At 34.9% G+C, this 24,813-nt stretch overlaps 2 protein-coding genes and 1 pseudogene across 2 annotated transcripts; all 3 read right to left on the bottom strand.

Moving 5' to 3' along the window:
- Positions 1 to 94: 94 nt before the first annotated feature.
- On the bottom strand, positions 95 to 3,181 carry LOC107058119 (calcium-transporting ATPase 12, plasma membrane-type-like). The gene has a single exon (XM_015303456.1). The coding sequence runs from the start codon at positions 3,179 to 3,181 to the stop codon at positions 95 to 97; it is 3,087 nt and encodes a 1,028-aa protein (XP_015158942.1).
- Positions 3,182 to 7,718: 4,537 nt separating this feature from the next.
- On the bottom strand, positions 7,719 to 11,746 carry LOC102593435 (putative calcium-transporting ATPase 13, plasma membrane-type). The gene is made up of 2 exons (XM_006363393.2): positions 9,664 to 11,746; positions 7,719 to 9,042 (listed from the first exon to the last, which is right to left on the bottom strand). The coding sequence occupies exons 1-2, from the start codon at positions 11,584 to 11,586 to the stop codon at positions 7,855 to 7,857; spliced, it is 3,111 nt and encodes a 1,036-aa protein (XP_006363455.1). The 5' UTR covers positions 11,587 to 11,746; the 3' UTR covers positions 7,719 to 7,854.
- Positions 11,747 to 15,751: 4,005 nt separating this feature from the next.
- Positions 15,752 to 18,829, bottom strand: LOC102593099 (putative calcium-transporting ATPase 13, plasma membrane-type; annotated as a pseudogene).
- Positions 18,830 to 24,813: the final 5,984 nt, after the last annotated feature.

Genomic DNA, 24,813 nt, shown 5'->3' with positions numbered 1-24,813 from the left:
AAGACAGTTTTATGAGCCAAAAAGAAAGTACAAACAGATGCAAGTGTTATTGTATGTACAAGCAAATATGGTAGAAATTGGTAAAGCAAACTTGCTATAACCTAACACTTGATCTAAATCTTGAGTAACTAAAGTTCTGGCCGTTCCAACGACTAAACAAAGGCGTCTTTGGAACAGGTATGCATTTTATGAGCAAACTAACTGGCCATGATAAAGCAGCTATCCCAATACACACTTTCCACTGTTGCCAATTCAATCTCTCAGTACATGCAAACTTTTTCAGCAATTCGATCATTGCAAACTGGATAACGACTATCATTCCCACAATCCCCCAAAATAACCTCTTTGCTTTTAGCTCTCTGAGGAGATTCCCTTCGTACTTTCTCAGGTGGAATATGTTGGATAGTTGGCAGAGAACAAAGATGTTGAAGATCATCGTGTCCTTTTCCTTGTCGCTTAATTGGTATCCTGATTCACCTGTGAATTGGATGGTAAGCAACACTGAGATCAGGTACAATGCTTGTCCCAATATATTTTTCCACATGATATTGGTTATGAATGGTTCGTTTTGGTTGGTTGGTGTTTGCTGCATGATCTTTGTTCCAGGCCCGTCGATAGTGAGAGCTACAGCTGCTAATGTCCCCACCATCAACTTTACCCAAAGTACCTGAAGCATTGCATAGGGAACATTGCCTGCAGAAATTACTGTGACAATGTTGATGGTCACGGGCTCGCTAGCTGAAATTGCTGTCACAAAGTCTATCACCAAAGAAGCGATAGTTGCTGTTAGTTGGTACTGGGTGAATATCTGAACATTGTTGTATGTGGTTCGGCCCCAACTTAGAACTCTAGCTATGGAAGCAAAGTTATCATCCATGATGACAATATCCGAGCTGTTCCTTGCTGTATCGGTTCCTTGATTACCCAATGAAAGCCCCACATTGGCTTCTCTAAGAGCTTCTGCATCTTCCACTCTGTCTCCGGTAACTGCAACAACGTGACCTTTCTTTTGCAAGCATCGTACCATTAGAAGCTTGTCCAGTGTTGAGGCTCTTGCGATCACACGAATGTTATCAACTTTCTCCAATCTTTCATCTTCAGTATATTCTTGGAATGTTGTTCCTTCAATGACTTCTCCAGTGGATGTGTTGTGAGGATCAATTATACCACAATCAATAGCTGACGCACGAGCTGTGTGGATATCATCTTTTGTGATGATTTTGATGTTCACTCCAGCCTCTTGGCAGTCCATCACAGCTTTCCTTGCTTGTTCTCTACATGGAGCTTTCAGACCGACAAATGCTAATAAGATCGAATCATCTTCTTTGAGCTTGGGATGGAAATGCCCTTCATGGTCAATCTGATGTTCTGCTGTTACACTTCTATATGCAAAACCAACAGAGTGCAAACCATCCATTTTCATCTTTGTAATTCTTTCCTGCAACACTGCTCTAGTATCATTGTTTATATCTTTGACATCCCCTGTCTCCTCATAGTAACGTGAACACATGGCCAGTATTGCCTCTGGAGTTCCTTTGTGGTGTATATGCACTCTGCTGTCAGCATTCCTCCTTATCAAAACACGCCCTTGGTATTCCGAGTTGAAGCTTTCAGCATGGACAAGTGTACATCTTTCTTTCAGTTGTTGTACATTCATATTCATGCTTTTGATGCCCCATGCCAAAATTGCATTTTGAATTTGATCCTCAATGTGTTCAACCGAAGATCCCGGTGGGATCTTTGTTGTATTCAGAGCCATTGCTTCATGAAGCAGATCAAGAATTTCTGGTACAAATGAGGAGAAAGCACAACTTCCAAAATACTCTTCGCGTAGCCAAAACTCTCTGACCTGCAGAGAGTTTTCAGTCAGTACGCCTTCCTTATTCGTACAAATCACAGTAGCGGAGGCCATTGCTTCACAAGCTGAAAGACTTCTAACAAGTGCTTGATCAGCGATCATCTTCTTGGTTGAGTAAGCTATGGTTAGTGCACAAGCTAACGTTAAACCTTCTGGAATAGCACCCGATGCAATTGCAACTGGAGTTGCTAGAATCCCAAGAAAGGCTTTCCATACATCTTGTATACTTGTCTTACCTCCAATAAACAACTTCCTCCCATCGTTTCGCATATTCCCTGTGAAGTAACGGACCAACAACACTAAGAAAACCAAGAAACTAACAGCCAAACCAACCTTCGCTATATACGAGGCCAGTTTGTGCAGTTTCTTCTGTAAAAGTGACTTATGATCATGATTGACGCAAGCTGGACTAATGATTTCTTCCAATACTGTATCCATGCCAACTGCTGTAACAAGCATTCGTCCGTTACCCCTCAAGACCTTGCTACCCGATAACAAGAACATATTGGTGCTACTGTTAACTTCCACAAGGTCATTTTTCCTTGTTATAGTTGATTCATCAATATGCAAGGATTGGTCACCTATGCATATCCCATCAGCAGGGACTTGATCTCCAGCTTTCAAGCGAATAACATCTCCAACAACTGCTTCAGATAACGCGATACGCGTATCCTTCCCATCCCTAATCACAAGAATTGGGACAGTTTCAATTGGCCTACAAAGTTGATAAAGTTGCTGTTTATGCCAATAGTTACAAAAAGCAGAGAGACTAATGGCAAGAAACAGGGCAATTACTATAATTCCCCCATCCAAACATCCTTTCACCCCATGTTTTTTTACGCCAAAACCGAGTGATAAAACAGCATACAATAGCACAATGATGATGTTAGGATCTTTGAGGCTCTTCAACAGGATCTCCAATAGATTTACTGATGGCTTCTTAAATGTGTTAATCCCAAAATGTTTACGCCGAGAAGCAGTATCCTTAGCATCACCTAGGATACCCTTGTCAGCATCAGCTTTCAGGAGAAACAACACGCTTTCTACACCACCAAACTGTATAACATCTCTCACTCGAACGAGTTTTGCTAACATTTGCTTGCTGATGTTCGAAAAACATTCAGGTTCAATATCAACAGCTGTATAGGACCGAGATCGTGAAAAGTTGCTTAAGATGTCAGTCTTGTTTTCAGCAACAATCTTCCTGGCGGTAGACAGTAATGCCCTGGCAGTATAGAGAATTTTATACGCCCAACGCCATCTCTTCCTGGCGGGGGACGTTAAAATAGGTGGTAACTGCACTAGCAAGATGTTGTCACACATGATTTTGGTAACAATATTGGTGAGATTGAAATGTGTATTTTTGGAAAGAGGAAAAATTTGGATTCTGTTGATTGATGTATCAACAAGCTGATGGTTACAAGTTTAGTTTATAGACAAAAGTAAACCGTGGGAACACCGTGTGTACCGTACCCAGAGACTGGTAACGGTACGAGTAAGAATATGATAATATTCTTGGAAGTTGCAGTAACAGATTAGTCTTTATCACTGAATGTTATATAAGATCTTTGTTTTGTATGTTTGTCTTTTTGTTCTTGGCTTGATAAGAGTATTGGATTCCAGCTTGGCTATTGATAGGGATGACAATAGGGCAGGACGAGGTGGGTACTGGGAGGTATTTATACATTCAATAATACCATGTAGGATGTATAACTAATTTATCGATTAGTTATACATAGGCTCAAAATTCCTACCGAACATAGTAGTACTAAATAATATCATACATAATATATAAACTATTTCTCTTAATACTTCCTACCAAACGTCCCCGGAAAGTCCCCTCAAAGTCTTGAAGAGGAAAGGACGTGATTGTAAGCGTGTCAATTCACATTGGTCAAATCAGCTGAGAGTGTTGCCCTACCTTATCCTGCCTTTTTAAGCAGTCCCCTACCCTGTCCCGTTAAACTCTTGCCCTGCCTCATTGCCATCTCTGGCTATTGTATTAGTTCTCCATATGTTTTTAAATATTTGTCACAATTTTTGTAAATAGCTATTGTAATAAACTTAATTATGTTTCATAGTTATAGTATGTATATTTACGGGTTTTAGCTATAGTTTAACCTGTCTATAATTTGCAGGTGAGTTTGTATAATTCGTGGGTATGTTTGTATAATTGAACTATTTTTGGTAGAAACTTGAAATAACGAATTTATACAAACACAAACATCTGAACTTTAAACAGTTATACAAATTATTTTACAAAATTACAATATATAAAAGTTGTGCAAATTCTGAAGAAAAAAAACGAACCTGTGAATTATACAAACTCGAAACCCTAGCTCACATAATTATCACAGAATATTGATCGCAATTCGTAATTAACTAAAACTATAGCTATGATGACTAGTTAACTAGTATATATTTGCTTAACCATATATTTTTTCCTTTTTTATTTGCACTCCCTATTTAAAAAATTAAGTATTTTTACAATCATACCCTTATTTGATTTCTTTAACTAAAAAAGATGAAACATGTGCTAATGAAAGTATCTAAACAACCATAAATAAAGAGATTAGAAAACTAAATCAACATTTCTTATACTAAATAAATTAGTCAATATTTACTTTCAAGAATAATTATATTCTTATGGATAAAATAGGGAGAATATATTCAATTATATCTTGGTATTTTAAAATATAAGTATTGTGTATCATCTATTTTTACTAAAAATGATAAGTAGGGTGAATTATCAATTTTTAATAAGGATGACAAATATTTACGAACGGAGGGAGTTTCACTTATACGTATCGCTTTAATTTATTGCATGACCATTAAAAAATAATAAATGTAAGATATAATCTACTAAGTTACTCGCATTTATTAGATTTTTCTTGAGAATGGAATACTATTAGGAAGAAATAGTAAGGGTACAGTTGGAAATAACAATAGTAATAAAATTGAAGAATAAAATAATAAAGATATTGATAAAGAAAAGAGGAAGTAAATAAGGTGCTCTAAATTAGAAAATGCTCTTACCGAGAAGAGAAATCTCTAGTCTATCTAGTACAATGACTTCTTTCCCTTTTTGGAAACATTTTAATTTCAGCTTTTCACGTGGCATGTTTAAGGCCACAAGATTAAAAGATAATTTTGTACATTTGACACAACTTTAATTTAAGACCATAAGATTCAAAAGTTTTATTTATTTTCTTAAACTTTGTGTCAAGTCACAGTAGGTCATTCTTTGTGAAACACAGAAAGTAACATTTTACTCTAGTTCATGCTCCTCTATCTAGAATCATGTAATACAGTGAGCTGAAGATGTATCATTTTCTGTCTAATGATTACCCCTCTTCAATTTTTCTTCAGTCTACCTCTATATCTCCTTAAACCTAACATTGTTAACTGCTCACGCCTCCTCACTAAAGCATTTGTACTTTTCTTCTTCACATGTTTGAATCATTTCAAAACCTTCTTTTAGGAATATGCAATTAATTCCAAATTTAATATTGAAATAACTCACTTAGTTTCTCCAACCAAATGGCCCTTTAGTGTAGTGGATTCCAGCTTGGCTAATATATAGTCGTAATAGCGCTTATTAAAAAGTGAAAAAATGATTGAATTATCATACATGAAATGAAGAGACTACTTGATAACACATCCAAAAAGCAAAAGGTGAAATGATAAAAAGTGTGCAAATTTCCATAACGAAATTTCCAGTAATTTAATATAATACGCGTTGAATGACATAACTCTACATAATTAGTTGACTGTTATACTTGTGCAAGAAGTTTTAAAAGAGTTGGAGCCCATTTGGATTAGCTTTAAAAAAGTATTTTCTTCATTTTATTTTATGTGGCATTTTTTGAATTTTGAGATTAAAACAAGTCTATCTTTGACCGTAAATTTTTTATAGATCTTTTAAATATTAATTATCAATTATTGTGACTTATAATACTTTTTACATAGTATACAAATATATAAATTTCATTTTTAAAAAATTAAAGATTTCATGCGCAAATTTTTGGTCAAACTTAAATTGTTTGACTCTCGAAAAACGGAAAGTGCCACATAAATTGAGACAGAGGGAGTAGCTTTTAAGTTCAAAAATAAAAAGTCACTTAAATAATTTTTAAGTCAAAAAATAAAAATTAGAAGGACCAAAGCTAAAAATAATTTAAAAAATAAATTTAACCATCTTTTAAGTCAATTCAAACATATTCTTAGTTAGTTACCATATATAGGTGTTAACTGCACTTGCAAGATGTTGTCTGTTGTGAACACGGCTGTCCAAGCTACTGGGCCTGAGGATAAACCACAAAGAGGCCAAGTATTAGACAATCCAATACTAGTTTTGCTTGGGATCAGATTAAGTAAATGATTGTAATCGTTTTGGAGAATTATGCGTATTGGGAAGAAAATGTCTATTTCTCTCATCTTCTTTTCAGAGTCTAAACCTCCATCCCATTCTTATCTGTATCTTTAATTACTTGTTATTTTCATTGTAATTTAAGAGTTAAAGTATTGCTATTATAATTTGGTTATCTTATTATATGATGTTTAAGTATTTGTGTTGAGAACTCGAGTTTATTTCATTGTCACGCATGATTTATGGCATAATAATATCAAAATAGCTAAGTGAAGATGGTGTTTAATTTCTAGTTTGATATATTTGGAATGTATATTGCGACTATTGGATTCTATTGGTGCATAAAAGAGGTGATGGCTACAAGTGTGTAGATAAAAGTAAACCGTGTGGTACCATACATACCTGAGGAGATGATATTATGGTTGGAATATATATATATTGTATTCGATTCCAACTTGGCTTATATGTATGACTTATCAGAGAATGAAAAACGATTGACGTAATCATGTAATGAAGTATTGGACACACACCACACACAAAAACAAAGAAGCAAAAGGAACAACCAACCGTTGCGGATGCACGGGATGAGATTGTTCTCCTTTAATTAAAATTTTTTGAGTTCGAGACCTTAAAAAAGTTCTTGGTAAGAAGCGTTTTGCTTTGAATGGAGCTCGGCATGACGCGAATTCAGTCCTTTAGAAAAAAAAATCCTTTTGTATGGTTGAACATATTTATTAACTAAATAAAATCCTTCCGTTATTTAGAAAAAAAATGAAGAGGCTACGTGAAAACACTTATCCAAAAAGCAAAAGGAAATTTCCCTGTAATTTTGATATATTAATACGTGTAGAATGTCGACAACGAATTCTCCATTAGTGCACAAGTTACAAAACAAAAAAATTCTACGAAAAGGATATATGGATTTACTTATATCCAAAGAGAGCTTTAACATAAGTCGATATAATATCAGATATACACGGAAGATAAAAAGAAATTTTAAAATTTAACAATAAGTAAGTAAAGATAGAAAATAGACACAAATAAAAAAGGAACTAATTGACGACAATAGTTATATATATTACATAAAAAATGTTGGTCTTTTTGTTGTTGACTTGAGACTGGTCATTCTTTAAGATATTTATAAGAGTGGATATTGGATTCCAGCTTGGCTTATTATACGACGAGTATGAGTGTGTGAAAAACAATTGAGCTATCATGAAATGAAGTATTTGAGACCACACAAAAAAAGAAGAAGCTAAAGGGTAAAATATGAGTACAATGATGATTGAGTTGGTTTGTAATTTTTGGGTTAATATCTCAAATGGTCAGTCAACTAATACTCCCTCCATTTCTATTTAGTTGTGATCATTTTAGGTTTTACGCCCCTTAAAAAATAACGTTAGTTTATCATTGTATTCTTATTTAGTGTTATCTTGAAATTAAATATTCAATAAATGAACCTAATTTGAGAGGCTCATTTTTTTAAAAAAATTTGAAACATAATTTTTGTACAAGTAGTGAGTAATAAATGAATGCAACATCAATCAACGATTTAACAACACACTAGTACTCTAGCAACAAACTAGCTTATGGACCAAGAAAATAAAAATGAACATCTAAATTTACTCTATTTTAACCTGAGATAACTGAAGATTGGTCTCTCTGGGACATTTATGCACTTGACAAGCCAACCAATTGGCCAAGATGCAGCTGCAAATCCAATGCAGATTCCCCATTGCCCCCAATTCAGCCTCTCTGTATTTGCAAACTTCTTTAGAAACTCAACCATCACCACTTGGAGAACCAATGTTATTCCGATGATGGCCATGAACAACTTGTTCTTGTGTATTCCCTTAAAGACATTCTTCTCCTCCAGGTTTCGTGCGTTGAATTCATTGAACACTTGGCAAAGAACAAACGTGTTGAAAAACAACGTATCGTTTACCTTCTTGCTAACACCAAAGATTGATTCTCCTTTGAATTGTAAGGTTGATAAAACAGCAATCTGGTATGAAGCTTGAGCCATTAGATTCCTCCACATAATATTCGTGATAAGTGGTGCTGTCCTACCGACTGGTTTCTTCTTCATGACTTCCTCGGTTGGCTTCTCTGTAGCAAGTGCTAATGCCCCTAATGTGTCCATGATCAAATTTACCCATAGCAATTGTACTGATGTGAGTGGTTCCTCACCAGACAAAACAGCTGCTACAAAGCTGATCATGAGCGCGGCCACATTTGCTGTGAGCTGAAATTGGATGAATTTCTGGATGTTGATATAGAAACATCTTCCCCATTTCAGAATTGTGACAACTGAAGCAAAATTAGCATCTAAGATGACAATATCAGAACTCTCTTTAGCTACTTCAGTCCCCTGAATCCCCATAGAAAGTCCTATATCTGCTTCCTTTAAAGCTGGTGCATCGTTTGCTCCATCACCTGTGACCGCAACCACATGACCTTTCTTTCTCAAGCACTGCACCATTAGAAGTTTGTCAAAAGGGGATGATCTTGCCATCACGCATATCTTCTCCACTCTCTCCATCCGTTCTTCATCTGTGAGGCTGCGAAATTCTTCACCTTCTATGACTTCTCCTTCATCTACTTCCTGATTAGGATGAAGAATCCCACATTCTGTTGCTATGGCTTTTGCAGTGAAAACATTGTCTCCAGTGATCATCTTGATGTTCACACCAGCACTTTGGCAAGCTTCCACTGCTTTCTTCACACCTGGTCGACATGGATCTTTTAGGCCAACAAAGCCCAAAAGAATGAAAGAGTTGTCTGGAACATTTCCATGCATATGTTCATTATCCTTCTGCTCAGCTTTTGGCACTTGCTTGTGTGCGAATGCGATACATCTCAGGCTGCTGGCAGCCATTCCTTCAATTATCCTGTCACATTCTTCCTTATCTGATTCCTCTAGAGGTTTTACGTTCCCTTCTAGATCATAGTAATGGGAGCACATTCTTGAAATCATTTCAGCAGCACCTTTCCAATGTGCATGAATTGTGCCATCACTGTTGTTCTTGATCAGGACACCACTCTTCTTTTTCTCTGAATTGAAAGCTTCCACATGTAGAATGTTGAAATTTCTTTTGATTTGATCCATCTCCATATTCAATTCCGTAACAGCCCATGAAAGAATAGCTTTTTCAGTAGGGCTGCCTGAGAACTCAAAGTTGGAAGATGGATCGGAGGACTTGAAAACACTACCTGTAGTGTTTAATCCAACCCCTTGATGGAATAGTTCAAGAACTTTTGCCGAAATTGATGTATGAATTTCTGCCATGGCTTTTGCAGTGAAAACATTGTCTCCAGTGATCATCTTGATCTTCACACCAGCATTCTGGCAATCTTCCACAGCTTTCTTCATGCCAGGTCGACATGGATCTTTTAGGCCAAGAAAGCCCAAAAGAATTATAGAGTTGTCTGGAACATTTCCATGCATATGTTCATGATCCTCCTGCTCAGCTTTTGGCACTTGCTTGTGTGCGAATGCAATACATCGGAGGCTGCTGGCAGCCATTCCTTCAATTATCCTATCACATTCTTCCTTATCTGATTCCTCGAGAGGTTTTACGTTCCCTTCTAGATCATAGTAATGGGAGCACATTCTTGAAATCATTTCAGCAGCACCTTTCCAATGTGCATGAATTGTGCCATCACTGTTGTTCTTGATCAGGACACCACTCTTCTTTTTCTCTGAATTGAAAGCTTCCACATGTAGAATGTTGAAATTTCTTTTGATTTGATCCATCTCCATATTCAATTCCGTAACAGCCCATGAAAGAATAGCTTTTTCAGTAGGGCTGCCTGAGAACTCAAAGTTGGAAGATGGATCGGAGGACTTGAAAACACTACCTGTAGTGTTTAATCCAACCCCTTGATGGAATAATTCAAGAACTTTTGCTGAAATTGTTGTATGACTTTCTGCCTTCACGTGCTGTATGCCTAAGAAAAACTTTGTGACAGTCATCTTGTTTAATGTAAGAGTACCTGTTTTGTCTGTACAGATGATGGTTGCAGAGCCCATAGTCTCACAAGCAGAGAGCTTCCTCACTATTGCCTTATCATCCATCATTCTCTTCATCAGGTAAGCCAGAGTAAGTGTAATAGCTAAAGGTAAGCCTTCAGGAATCGCGACAACAACAATGATAACAGCATTAGCAACAATTCCCACCACAGCATTGATCACATCACCGGATGATGTCTTGCTCCGGTTGAATTTTTTATTCCCATTCTCATCTTTTGTGGTCCCGGTAAAGTATAGTACCAATTGGACAACAAAAACCAAGAAGGCAACTAACCATCCAACTTTATCAATTGATGAAGTGAGCTTTTCGAGTCGTTCTTGGAGAGGGGTGTGCTCGTTAGGGCCACTGCTAATTTCGCTCATCATTTCACCCCAGGTCGTGTTCATGTTAACCGATGTCACAAGCATCATTCCATAGCCATCGACAACCTTAGTGCCAGAAATCAAGAATGGATTTTGGCTGATATTAATCTCTACATGATCACTTTCACCTGTCATGCTAGATTCATCCACTTGTAAAGAATGACCCTGTACCAAAATCCCATCAGCAGGGACTTGATCTCCAATCTTCAAGCAAATGACATCTCCAACCACAATTTCAAATATTGATATCTGTTGGCGCCTCCCCTTTCTAACAGCTTCTACTTGAATAATTTTGGTCTCTTTAGAAAGCTTATCAAACTGTCTGGTTTGTCTAAAATGACTAGTAGACGAAACAGTGACGAAAAGTAACACAGCGACATAAATACCCCCTCCATCACACCATCCTTCTTTCACTCCATCCTCCTTAATTCCCAATACAATAGACAGAGCACCCCAGATCAAAAGTACAATGATGGTGGGATATTTGAATGATTCCCAAACAAAAATGAAGAAACTCTTAGCAGGTGCCTTACGATACATGTTGCTTCCAAAAGCCTCATGTCTACGTGCAACGTCTTCTGGATCTCCGCTTACACCATTAGTTGTATCAGTTTTGAGAGAAGCAGCAACACCTTGTACACCTCCAAGGTCAGCAAGTTCGTCAGTGTTTTTATCTTTGACAAGCTTAGCTAGACTTGAGTGATCAATGCCTGAGAAAAAAGGGTGGTCTTGAACTACATCAATCGCGATTGTATCACCAAGTACTTTTGTTGGATTGTAAGCAGGTGATCCATGACTATAAGATGGCACAATGGCAGGTGATACCTTATTTTTAAAAGCTCTGGAACAGTAGATGGTAGCAAACGCTAAGTGCCATCTTTTTTTGTTGGAGGATTCAATTTCTGCTGGAAAATCAGTTGTAATATTGTTCATGCAGAGATAACGCAAATTTTCTTGAAACATGTTGGATGGAAAATGTGTATAATAACAATAAATTAAAAGGATAAAAATATCAAACAATTGATTGAATGTGTTTTGGAGTGAAGTAGTAATAATCCCCTAAAGCTCAACCCGTCCCACACCACCCCATTGTCATCTCTACGCGTAATCAAATCAATGAAGTTCTGTTGACTGTACTTCACAGAAATTTCTACTTCCTGCCTTTGAAAATGATACATTTGGAATGTATCTAATTTTGAGTTTAATCAGAACTTTACATGTAATTAAGTTCTACAATTTAATTTTTGGATAATTACAACCCTAAACACTTCGGTCAACTACAAAATGTACACCATCCAAGATATGTAATTTGAGTTTAATGGGGGAACTTTACACAAACAATATAATTAGAGTCTTAACTTAATATATATATGTTAGCACTTAGCAGTGTAAAAGATCTTGGCTTTTATACAGTCAAATTTTTTTTATCAGATATTACAGCAGATTAGCATGTAATGATTTCTTAATTACTGCGATATTTCATTATTCTGTAGTTAGAAAAACTATCCATCTCACATTATTTAACAAAATAAACAATTTGATGCACTAAGCTTTTATTGTGTATAGAATTTAGGAAAGGACCATACCACATGAGTTTCTTTTTGTTACAAATTGGTCACACCGACAGATAACAATATGATCCGTGTGGGGTAGTATTAATTATGAAATGCAGGGAAAGCAGCCATTTGTTCGTTTCAAAATGTGAAAAAACTTAAGATGGTAGAGACGTAACCAACAAAAATTGCTTGAGATTGACCGATACATTTGTACTCTTTTATCTCCATTTTCACATTTTTATCTCTCACTCACCACCCCCACCAGTTCCCCTCATCTGCACCCCTCTTCTTTTTGTCTTTTTTTTTTTTTTTTTTTTTTTTTTTTTTTACTTTTGTCTTTTTTCATATATTTTTTTTTCACCTAATGTAGTTCTTTAAAAATTGAAATGTGGAAGATAAAAACAAAATCCATTTTTTCGTTTGGTAATTGAGAAAAGGTTAAAACTAAAAGACAACAAATCACATAGTAATGTAGGGTCCATACCCATTATACATAAAATATAAGGAAAGGTAAATGCAGGAAAGGTTGAAAGATTTATTGCTTATTGTTAAAGTCAACAAATGCCGCAACAAACCAAAGCTCACCATTTATTTTTCAACTAAAATCTTACCAAAAAATCTGCATATTTGCATATTTGCGAAGGTTGAATTTTTGGTGTTTTTATGTTGTTACTAGTGACATCATTAGGAGTAGAATTTTTGGTGTTTTTATGTTGTCACTAGTGACATCATTAGGAGTAGATTTCTCCTATAAATAGAGAGTCCTTACTTATTTCAAATACACCAATTCATAGAGAAAGAAAAATATAGAGAGCTGTGAAGTTTTCATAGACTATACAAGTCTTCTATAAATGGAGCTCATTAGCTCATTTATAGAATACACCAATTCACAGAGAAAAAAAAATATAGAGAGCTGTGAGGTTTTCATAGACTATACAAGAAAATAGTCTGTGAAGAAAAATAGAGTGTGAGCGATATTTTAGTAAGGTGAAAATCAAAAGAGTGTTATTCCTTTTGAGTGTGTAGTAGTCACTTTGAGTATTGTATTCGTGACTACACGATGTAAAATTCCTTACTATAGTGATATCAGTTGCTCCTCTTGGCCCGTGATTTTTCCCTTATTAAAAAGGGTTTCCACGTAAAATTCTTGGTATCATTATTTTCCCATTTTATTTCTATCATTTGGCCATATATATTTTTGTGTCAGTCCGCCTTTTTTCCCAACAAGTAAAGCATGCACTACATACAAAGAAAATAATGAGGCTGATACGATAAAATATAAGTTAATTTATTTTATTTGACTTTTTTTCACAAAAATTTGGAAACTATCTGAATATTAACGAAAATACTAGAATTAGAGATGATTGATTAAGCTAAATTTAAACAATTTTTATATATACGTACTTAAAAACAATTTTTAAGTGCTAAAGTTGAATTTAGAAATAAAAAGACAAAAATGTTGAAGTTGAAATAATGTATTTTTTTTTTTTTTAAAATGTTAAATAACTTATTTGTTAAGATAACTAAAACGTCTGTAAAAATTTTAATATTCAAAAATAAACTTATTATCCAACATTTTTAGTAGTATCAAACAAACTCAAAACACAAATAATAGTATTAGTAAACTAAGTCAAAACTCAAATTAATGGCATTTCATTCACTTTAGAATATAAATTAATTAGATGAAATTATTTTTAATAAATATAAATTATTTATTTAACTAGCATGCAGTAATTAATAATCTGACCAAAAAAATCAATTTCCCCATAACTGCTTATCCAAAATTAACAAGCAAACTCATAAATAAAAATAAGAAAAAGAAGAGCTTTTTTCTTCCTTTTTGTATCGATTTTATTTTGTATGGCAAATCTATAAAATAAAATGAACTATTTGTACCATACATTAAAAAAAAATCAATCAAAAATTCAATTTTTTAATTGTATTTGGAAGTTGATTTTATTAATAGATAGAAAAATGAAAATAATAAAAAATAAAAAAGAAGAGAGATGAGCGGATAGGGGAACTGCGTGGGGTGGTGAGTAGGAGGTAAAAGAGTGAAAATGGACCACAAATTCAAATATCAAAAATTGAGAAAATGGACCACAAAGGGAAAGGTTGAACAACACTGTGCGTTCCAGACCTGATCGAGAAAGAGCGTTAATAGTTGTGTGTGTCGTACGGGAAACCGAGTTCGCACTCCCATGTTGCCAACACAACAAAAGGGGCTTTACTTTCAGTAACTTCTTTCACTCGTTCTGTCGTCTCATTTCAGCTTTCAACCTCACATAACAATACCTAGTTTTGAAATACAGTAAAATCTTACAAAATTAATATTCAGTTAATTAATAATCTCTCTAAAATAATAATTTTCTCCAATTCCTACTTGGGACAAGGGAAAAAATTACCAATCATTTCAATAAGATAATATAATATATTTTCAAAAGACCCATATATAAATATATGATTCCGTAAAATATGATGCCACATGTTTTTCCTTTGTGCCAAAGAATATGGGTCCCGCGTATTCTTTTGGCTCAAGTAATTTTGACATATAAATTGCTCATTACTACACATATCAGCCATGGTACATTTGGGAAAATCTTAGTAGCTAAGTTAGTTGACTATCTGAACGGCTGAACTCACACCTTGCTGGTGAGAGTTCAATTCCCTAATTCCCTCCCAATTCCGCTTTCTCCACCCCAATTTTTATTTTTTTTTTGAAAAACCACGGTACATTTTACTAATTTTATTATCAATTGTTAATGTAAATAAATATTTCAAATAACACTTTACCTAAAGTGAGAAATCACTTATTTTCCTTGAAAATATTTTCAGAGAAAACATTTACTTTGTACCATATACAATTGTCTATACAAATGAAGTCTTAATCACTATAATTGACAATATTCTTATCTACTTATAAGATAGGATTAGAGTTCCAAATTTCTAAAGTATAAAAACCAAAAAAATGTTTAAACCTAGAATTGAATCCTTAACACTCGAAACTCAGAAGTCTAATCTTAAGAGGGAAGGTGGCAAACTCAATTCTCTACTTTTGAACCTAAGTTTTATTGAATTTTAATATGTGAATACTGAAAAGAGGTGAAAAATCGAAATTTAATGCTTTTTAAGGTGACCTCAAGTTAATATACGATAATAATTAAGTTGGTCAACTTTTTTATTTTGATATGTAATGAATTTCATAATATCTATAGTCTGTGCAAAAGTTATTGGGTTCTCATGAACACATATTTATTATCTAGTGGAGATCAAAATAACCATGAGGGAGGAAGGGTAACGGGAACCTAATTCATAGTCCATTCATTATGATCATGGATGGACAGAACCAATTAGAAGTGCAAATCACACAACCGAAGCTAACTAGGAAGTAGACCCTCAAAGTCTTCCGAAGAAGCAAGCTTCAACGCTCCCCAAGACAGCAGAGCTATCATTGTGGGGAGGTTAAAGAGCATCCAACGCGCCATGACTAGGACTCGTGTTAGAGGAGAGATCTGATATTAGGTAGAAGGTGTTTAAAGAAATTGCAAATGCCAGTCTAAAGCTTCAAATTTTTGAACATATTATCAGCTCAAGTATGTTGACAATCATAAACGAAGTACACTATGGTTTTTAATATAAATAATGGAATGTAACATAAATCAATTAATCAAAACAGATACTAACTAGCTTATGCAAAAAACATAGGTAACACCTAAATCTACTCATTTAAACAAGGCTTTCAAGTAATTCAACCTTAGATAACTAAAGAATGGTCTCTCTGGGACATTTATGCACTTGACAAGCCAACCAATTGGCCAAGATGCAGCTGCAAATCCAATGCAAATTCCCCATTGCCCCCAATTCAGCCTCTCTGTATTTGCAAACTTCTTTAGAAACTCCACCATCACCACTTGGAGAACCAATGTTATTCCGATGATCGCCATGAACAACTTGTTCTTGTGTATTCCCTTAAAGACATTCTTCTTCTCCAGGTTTCGCGCGTTGAATTCATTGAACACTTGGCAAAGAACAAACGTGTTGAAGATCAACGTATCGTTTACTCTCTTGCTGACACCAAAGATTGATTCTCCTCTGAATTGTAAGGTCAGTAAAACAGCAATCTGATATAAGGCCTGAGCCATTAGATTTCTCCACATAATGTTGGTGATAAGCGGTGCAGTCCTACCGACTGGTTTCTTCTTCATGAGTTCCTCGGTTGGCTTCTCTGTCGTCAGTGCCCTGAATCCCCATAGAAAGTCCTATATCTGCTTCCTTTAAAGCTGGTGCATCGTTCGTTCCATCACCTGTGACCGCGACCACATGACCTTTCTTTCTCAAGCACTGCACCATTAGAAGTTTGTCAAAAGGGGATGATCTTGCCATCACACGTATCTTCTCCACTCTCTCCATCCGTACTTCATCTGTTAGGTTGCGAAATTCTTCACCTTCTATGACTGCTCCTTCATCTACTTCCTGATTAGGATGAAGAATTCCACATTCTGTTGCTATGGCTTTTGCAGTGAACACATTGTCTCCAGTGATCATCTTGATGTTCACACCAGCACTTTGGCAAGCTTCCACTGCTTTCTTCACACCTGGTCGACATGGATCTTTTAGGCCAACAAAGCCCAAAAGAATGAAAGAGTTGTCTGGAACATTTCCATGCATATGTTCATTATCCTTCTGCTCAGCTTTTGACACTTGCTTGTGTGCGAATGCAATACATCTCAGGCTGCTGGCAGCCATTCCTTCAATTATCCTGTCACATTCTTCCTTATCTGATTCCTCTAGAGGTTTTACGTTCCCTTCTAGATCATAGTAATGGGAGCACATTCTTGAAATCATTTCAGCAGCACCTTTCCAATGTGCATGAATTGTGCCATCACTGATGTTCTTGATCAGGACACCGCTCTTCTTTTTCTCTGAATTGAAAGCTTCCACATGTAGAATGTTGAAATTTCTTTTGATTTGATCCATCTCCATGTTCAGTTCCATAACAGCCCATGAAAGAATAGCTTTTTCAGTAGGGCTGCCTGAGAACTCAAAGCTGGAAGATGGATCGGAGGACTTGAAAACACTACCAGTAGTGTTTAATCCAACCCCTTGATGGAATAGTTCATGAACTTTTGCTGAAATTGATGTATGACTTTCTGCCTTCACGTGTTGTTTGCCTAAGAAAAACTTTGTCACGGTCATCTTATTTAATGTAAGAGTGCCTGTTTTGTCTGTACAGATGGTGGTGGCAGATCCCATAGTCTCACATGCGGAGAGCTTCCTAACCATTGCCTGATCAGCCATCATTCTCTTCATGGAATAAGCCAGAGTAAGTGTAACAGCTAAAGGCAAGCCTTCAGGAATCGCGACAACAACAATGGTAACAGCGGCAGCAACAATTCCCACCACAGCATTGATCACATCATCAGATGATGTCTTGCTCCCGTTGAATTCTTTGTTCCCATTCTCATCTTTTGTGGTCCCAGTAAAGTATCTAACCAATAGGACAACAAGAACTAAGAAAGCAACTAGCAACCCAACTTTACCAATCGATGTAGTAAGCTTGTTGAGTCGTTCTTGGAGAGGGGTTTGCTCATTAGAATTACTGCTGATTTGGCTCATCATTTCACCCCAGGTGGTGTTCATTCCAACCGATATCACAAGCATCATGCCATAGCCATCGACAACCTTCGTGCCAGAAATCAAAAATGGATTTTGGCTGATATTAATCGCGACATGATCACTTTCACCTGTCATGCTAGATTCATCCACTTGTAAAGAATGGCCTTCTACCAAAATCCCATCAGCAGGGACTTGATCTCCAATCTTCAAGCAAATGACATCTCCAACAACAATTTCAAATATCGATATCTGTTGGCGCCTTCCCTTTCTAACAGCTTCTACTGGAATATTCTTGCTCACTTTGGAAAGCTTATCAAACTGTCTGTTTTGTCTAAAATTACTAATAGACGAAACAGCAATGACAAGAAACACAGCGACATAAATACTCCCTCCATCGTACCATCCTTCTTTCAGTCCATGCTCCTTAATTCCAAATCCAAGAGACAGAGCAGCACAGAGCAAAAGTATAATGATGGTAGGATCCTTGAATGATTCCCAAACAAACACGAAGAAACTCTTAGTAGGTGCCTTACGATACGTGTTGCTTCCAAAAGCCTCATGTCTACGTGCAACGTCTTCTGAATCTCCGCTTACACCATTAGTTGTATCACTTTTGAGAGAAGCAGCAACACCTTGTACACCTCCAATGTTAGCAAGTTCGTCAAAGTTTTTATCTTTGACAAGCTTAGCTAGACTTGACTGATCAATGCCTGAGAAAAAAGGGTGGTGTTGAACTACATCAATCGCAATTGTATCATTCGATACACAGAGTATTTTTCTTGGATTGTAGGCAGGTGATCCATGACTATAAGCAGTTTTAAAAGCTCTGGAACAATAGATGGTCGCAAAAGCTAAGTGCCATCTTTTTTTGTTGGAGGTTTCAATTTCTTTTGACAAATCAGTTGTGATTCTGTTCATGAATAGGTAATGCAAGTTTTCTTCAAACATGTTTGATTGAAAATGTGTATAATAATAATGAAAGGACTAAAAAGATCAAATAATTTGTGATTGTGTTTTGGAGTGAAGTAGTAATAATCCCCTGGAAGTTAATCATATTATATAAGTACTAATACACCGCGTAATCAAGTTGATGAAGTTTAGTGGAGTGCAGTTACATGGATATTTCCATAAACCGCCTTTGGGTCTCCTTTATTGCCAATTTAGTGTCGTGCCATTTTGTCATCTATGAATGGTTATCCCCTATTTTCTTGCGGCCCACGATCCAATTAAGTTGGGCTTTTTAGTACAAGTGACCAAATTGTTTAATAAAGAGAAAATTTTAGAAATAGCAAACATAATAGACATAATAAAAATTTATAGTTATAGTTTCGATAATTGCACTTTATAGCTATAGTTTTGTTTGTTATGAAGGTTGTTGTTTGTATATTTTTGTCTGTTTGTATATTTCGCTTGCGAATATACAAATTATGTATTTATAAATTTATAAATTTTTCAGAACTCCGTTTGTATATTTTGCTTGCTAATATACAAACATGATATTTTATAATGATTTTTTCATAAATCGTATACAAATAGCTACGGTAAGCATATACAAAATTTTGGATTTATACAATCAGGAATCAAATTATACAAATTTTGGATTTCTACAAATCAGGCGAATAGCAAGAATTGGGGAAACTGTAGCTATAGTATTTAATATAGGCTAAATGTTTGCTATTCTGCATAGTTTCCCTTCAATAAAACGGCTATATTTATATGTATGTATTGATATTGTATGAATAGTACTCCCCTCGTCCCATTTTATATGAGTTATTTTGATTCGACATGAAATTTAACAAAAGAAGGAAGAGTTTTGAAACTTGTGGTTTAAAATAAATGATAGATATTTGTGTGGTTATAAATCGCTTCATTAAGGATATATATGTATTTTAAAGTACAATTGCTACTTAATATAGAAATGTGTCATTCTTTTTGGGACTGACTAAAAAGAAAAAACAGTCATATAACTGGGACAGAAGAAGTATATACTAGGTGTATATATATGATGTATAACTATATATTATTTTTGGTAATAATTGATAATTAGACTCAATAGAGATTATGCTAAAATTTTCCAATTAAGTTTTATAATTGAATTTTGGGATAACTATGATCCTAAACACTTTAGTCAGCTACAAAACATATATGTTGTCAATACTTGTACTAAATATACATAAAATATACATGATCCAAGGTATGTAATTCGAGTTTAATTGAAATTTTAGACAATTATATAATTAGAGTTCAAATAATATATATCGTTGATGTAAAATATCTTTTGCATAATCAGGTAAAAGGTAACATTTACCACCTATTATAGCAGATTAGCTAATAATGATCTCTTAACTATCGTACTATTTCATAACGCTTTAGTTACATAAAATTTTCACCTCACATTGTTTGACAAAATAAGCGATTTGATACATTAAGTTTTCGCTATATGCGAAATTAGGAGGACTAAACTCCTAACACATAAATGATTTACGTATAAGCTAAGTTATGATAAATTAATTAGTATATTTTAACTTAACCATTAAGAATACTTATCATTATGTAGCTACGTTTCTTTTTGTTTACAATTTGGTCATGTCGACAATATGGTCCGTGTGTGAAGTATTTAAGTATTTGTTTCACAAAATATAATTAATGCCATCACCTAGTTTTGATATATATGTAAAGTTCACCGACAATGCTTAGGAGCACTTTATAAATCAAGAAAAAAAAATAGAAATAAGATGCAATTGATAATTATGTGATGTCTTACTATAATAAATACTAGTAATAAGGTAGCACAAGAAAATCAAACAAAATTTAGGAATGAAAAAGGGTTCCAAAAAGAAAATACTTAGACGTTGCATATATCCACTCTCTTAAAATCTTAGTTGGGGCAATGGATATAGTATTATTGTGATCGTTGGGGCAATCATAATTATTCAATTTTTAATTATTAAGTATGTCTATTTTTTAGATCTATATTTTAATCATTCAAATTTTAATTTTTAAGTATTTCTTTTTCTGTGTTTTGCAATCACAATTAGAGTTTTATAGAGAAACTAAATAGGCAAAACAATATTGGAGCTCGAGTCCAACAAGGTAGAAACTAAGGTTGCATATTTGTCCGATTTGAATTTAAAGTTTATCGATTTATCGGTTATTGATTTGCAGATATGCTAAACCGTATTAGATTATTAAGATATCGCTTATCGATTATCAGTGATTAATCGTTATTGATTTGATTATCGATCTAACAGTTAAGATTTGACACAAAATAATAATATAATTGAAAATCATTTATAAAAAAGGTGACAAACAAAATAAATCATGCACACGAATTGACAGATTAAATCTTGTTCAAAAGTAAACGGTAAACATTATAGGATAATCGGAAGTTTGAAATAGCCACAAATAAAAATATGAAACTAAACTCTATATCAAGTATTTTATATACCGAATGATATAAATATAATTATAGATTAACCGGAAAAAAAACATCAAAATATTAAAGAAGGATAACCCATAGTAAAAATAATCAAACCCATTATCAAAATAGCTTAATCAATTACCCATTACTAATAAATCAATAATTTCGGATTAACATTTCAATTCAGATGGTAGAAACAATGTTTTTTTGTAATATCATAGTGGCGCGCGAAAAGTAATTGGAAAGGAAGGCTCTAATTCTGCTATCAGTGTCACATGATTCCATTCATCTTTCAACTTCCTAATCTCCAAATTGATGTAACCAGGGCTTTGAATTAAAGGTGACATTAAGGTGTCAAAATAAAAGAGCGGTAACATAAGTCTTAATTATTGAGTGTAGATGACAATTATGTGATTAATGATTAAGGATTGTGAAATTGCCCTCAAATTTATAAGTTGGCAATTTGGTCCATTGAATTAAATGAAGGGTAAAAGGGTAAATGACTAAAACCTAGTTTAACCAATTTTGGTGGGAACCAAAATTGGAGGGAAGCCACCACCAGCGAGCTGTACCAAAAGGGGGGAAATAAATCATTTTCCCCCCGCCTCCCCCCGTATTCCTCTTCTTATTTTTCTTCTGCTTTGTTCTTGCTCTATTCTTGCTTGGTTGCTTGCCTTTCTTCTTCCTGTTCTCTTCATCTTCTTCTTCATCTTTTCGTACATTGTTGGTCTTGGCCGCTAGTCCTTGAGCTTTTTTCTTCTTCTTTTCATTTTCTTGGATAAGATTTAGCTAATCTAATCAGTGGACCGGATTTCGTTCTGTATCAATTGAAATTACTTCATAAGTGATTGGGTGCACACATCATTGTTTTGGTAAGTAAAATTAACACTTCTTTGAAATCATTCACATCATCTGGGTAGCCGCAATTTTTTCAATAATTTGCATTCGCGTTTCGAATAGATGGATATATATGTTGCAACATATGACTTATACATTTTGTCACAACATGTGATTTATGTTTCACAACACAATAGTTATATGTAGCAACGTATGACTTACATTTCGCAACAGGATAGCCATATATATGTTGCTACATATAACTTACACATGTGATTTATTTGTCACAAGATATCATTTATATGTAGCAAAATATGACTTACATGTCACCACATAATAGTCATATGTTGCAACATATGACTTACATATCGCCACAAAATAGTCATATGTTGCAACATATGACTCACACATTTTGTCACAACATGTGATTTATGTTTCGCAACAGAATAATTATATGTAGCAACATATGACTTACATTTCGCAATAGAATAACCATATGTTGCGACATATAACTTACACATGTTGTCACATGTGATTTATTTGTCATAACATATCAGTTATATGTAGCAACATATGACTTACATGTCGCCACATAATAGTCATATGTTGCAATATATGACTTACACATTTCTTCATTAGTACTAATTATTTTTTAATTAATTTCTTCAGGTACAATAAATGGAGGGATTATTTGTAGGGATTGATTGTCGTGGTGAATGGGTCGAGAAGAAAAAATCGATACATTTGACGTTGGAAGGATGGTAAGAAACGGGGAGGGTCGGTAGGGATGACTATCGAAATAAATATTTTGTATGATGATTTTGTGAATTTAGTCATGCAAAAATGTGGATACAATTGTCAACTGAAAGATCTTGTCATGAGTTATATTCCCCATTTTTTTCATAATGAGAAGGTCTTACCTTTTAAAATAAATGATCAGCCTAGTTTGGTTGTTTATTTGGGAGGAGCAGATTGACCTCCCATTTTAAGAGTCTACGTGGATGAAAATCCCATCGAGGAGGATCATAATCTAGAAGAAGACCAACAAGATATGTTAAATGATGAATTTAATGATGTGGACATGAATAATCACGATGCTGAAATTGGAAAAGATGAATTGTTGGACTTTGAGAGCAACAATCCTCCTACACCTATTGTTGGCAGCAACATTCCATGTTCTTCTCAATCATCACGTGTGAATAATGTTCAAGATGATGAAACTGATTTTTTATAAGGGAATGACATTCAAGAACAAGGAAGAACTGACAAATTCATTGAAAATTGCTTGCTTGAAAAAAGATTTTAAACTAAAAAAGGTGATCAATTCTCGTAATGTGTTTTCTTTTAAATGTTCATATCCGGAGTGCAATTGGTGGCTGAGGGCTGTGAAATTTACAAGTAGCGGCAGGTTTGTCATTAGAATCTATGAAAAGTACCATACGTGTGGTTCAAAGCATCTTACAAGCCATAATTCCCATGCCACGACAAAAGTCATAGGTAAGTACTTTGAAAATAGGTTTCTCACTGGTAAAGGCCTATCCACAAGAGATATGTCAAATCCACTCCGCACAGAATTGGGTTGTAAGGTAAGCTATTGGAAGATTTATAAGGGCATGAAGCATGCTAAGTCTAATGTTAGGGGAACACATGAGCACAAATATGCAGTGCTTAATGTGTACCGTTATATGCTTGAAGTTGCAAATCCAGGAAGCAAGACGACATTGTCGCTAGATGAAAATGAGAGGTTCAAGTACTTCTTGTATCATATGCCGCTTGGATAACTGGTTTTCAAGAAATGAGAAAAGTAATAGCCGTTGATGGGACATTCCTGAGGAGCAAGTATGAAGGAGTTTTGTTATCGGCGGTGGCACAAGATGCTGAGAATCATATATTTCCAGTGGTTTTTTGTGTTAAGGACAAGGAATGCGATGCCTCATATGAATATTTTTTTCAAAATATGAGAAGCTTTGTAGATGATACTGATGAGTTGTGCATTATTTCTGATAGGCATCCAAGTATTCGAAAGATGGTTTCGACTATCTACCCTGCATCTCATTATGGTTGTTGCATGAGACACCTTGGGGAAAATATTCGAAATAACTTTCACAATTCAAAAGTAGTGACCCATTTTTAAAGCAGCAAAGGCGTACGATGGATGTAAGTTCAATGACCATTTCAATCAAATAAGAGATTTGGTACCAAAGGCGGCTAAAACTCTTGAACGTATTGGTTCCACACATGGAGCAGGGAATTTGCCATGGAAATATGTACATTATTGTCTATACCATCTCGTTTGAGTTTATTGTAATTTTATGTGTTTTGATTGATTTTTATTTTTTGTTGTGTAGATATAACATTATAACGTCAAACATGGCGGAGTTGGTGAATTCTATGTTTGATGTTGAAAGAGAATTTCCTATTGTCGCTCTATTTGATGAAATAAACATGAGATTTGCACTTTTATTTCACCAGAGGCGTATTGTGACATCTTGCAAGTCTTAAAAATTGGAAAATTTCATTTTTGGGAAGAATTTGGAAATCTGGAAATTTGGCTAAGTATGGGAAAAAAGTGAGTTTTTGGCCAACTTTGAGCAGTTATAACTCCTAGCTCAGGATGATTTAGGAGAAGTTCCAGTTATGTTTGCGAATCTCGTGGAATGATCTTTCTAACGCCACCAAGTTTTCTCGATTTCGAGTTCGTATGAGTGAGTTATGCCCTTTGGAAGTTGGGCAGTTGGCAGGGAAATCCGTCCGGAAATT

The sequence above is a fragment of the Solanum tuberosum genome, unplaced genomic scaffold (genome assembly GCF_000226075.1).
Source record: "Solanum tuberosum cultivar DM 1-3 516 R44 unplaced genomic scaffold, SolTub_3.0 scf00439, whole genome shotgun sequence".
Lineage (NCBI taxonomy): Eukaryota > Viridiplantae > Streptophyta > Magnoliopsida > Solanales > Solanaceae > Solanum > Solanum tuberosum.
This window is presented reverse-complemented; position numbering and strand designations above follow the sequence as displayed.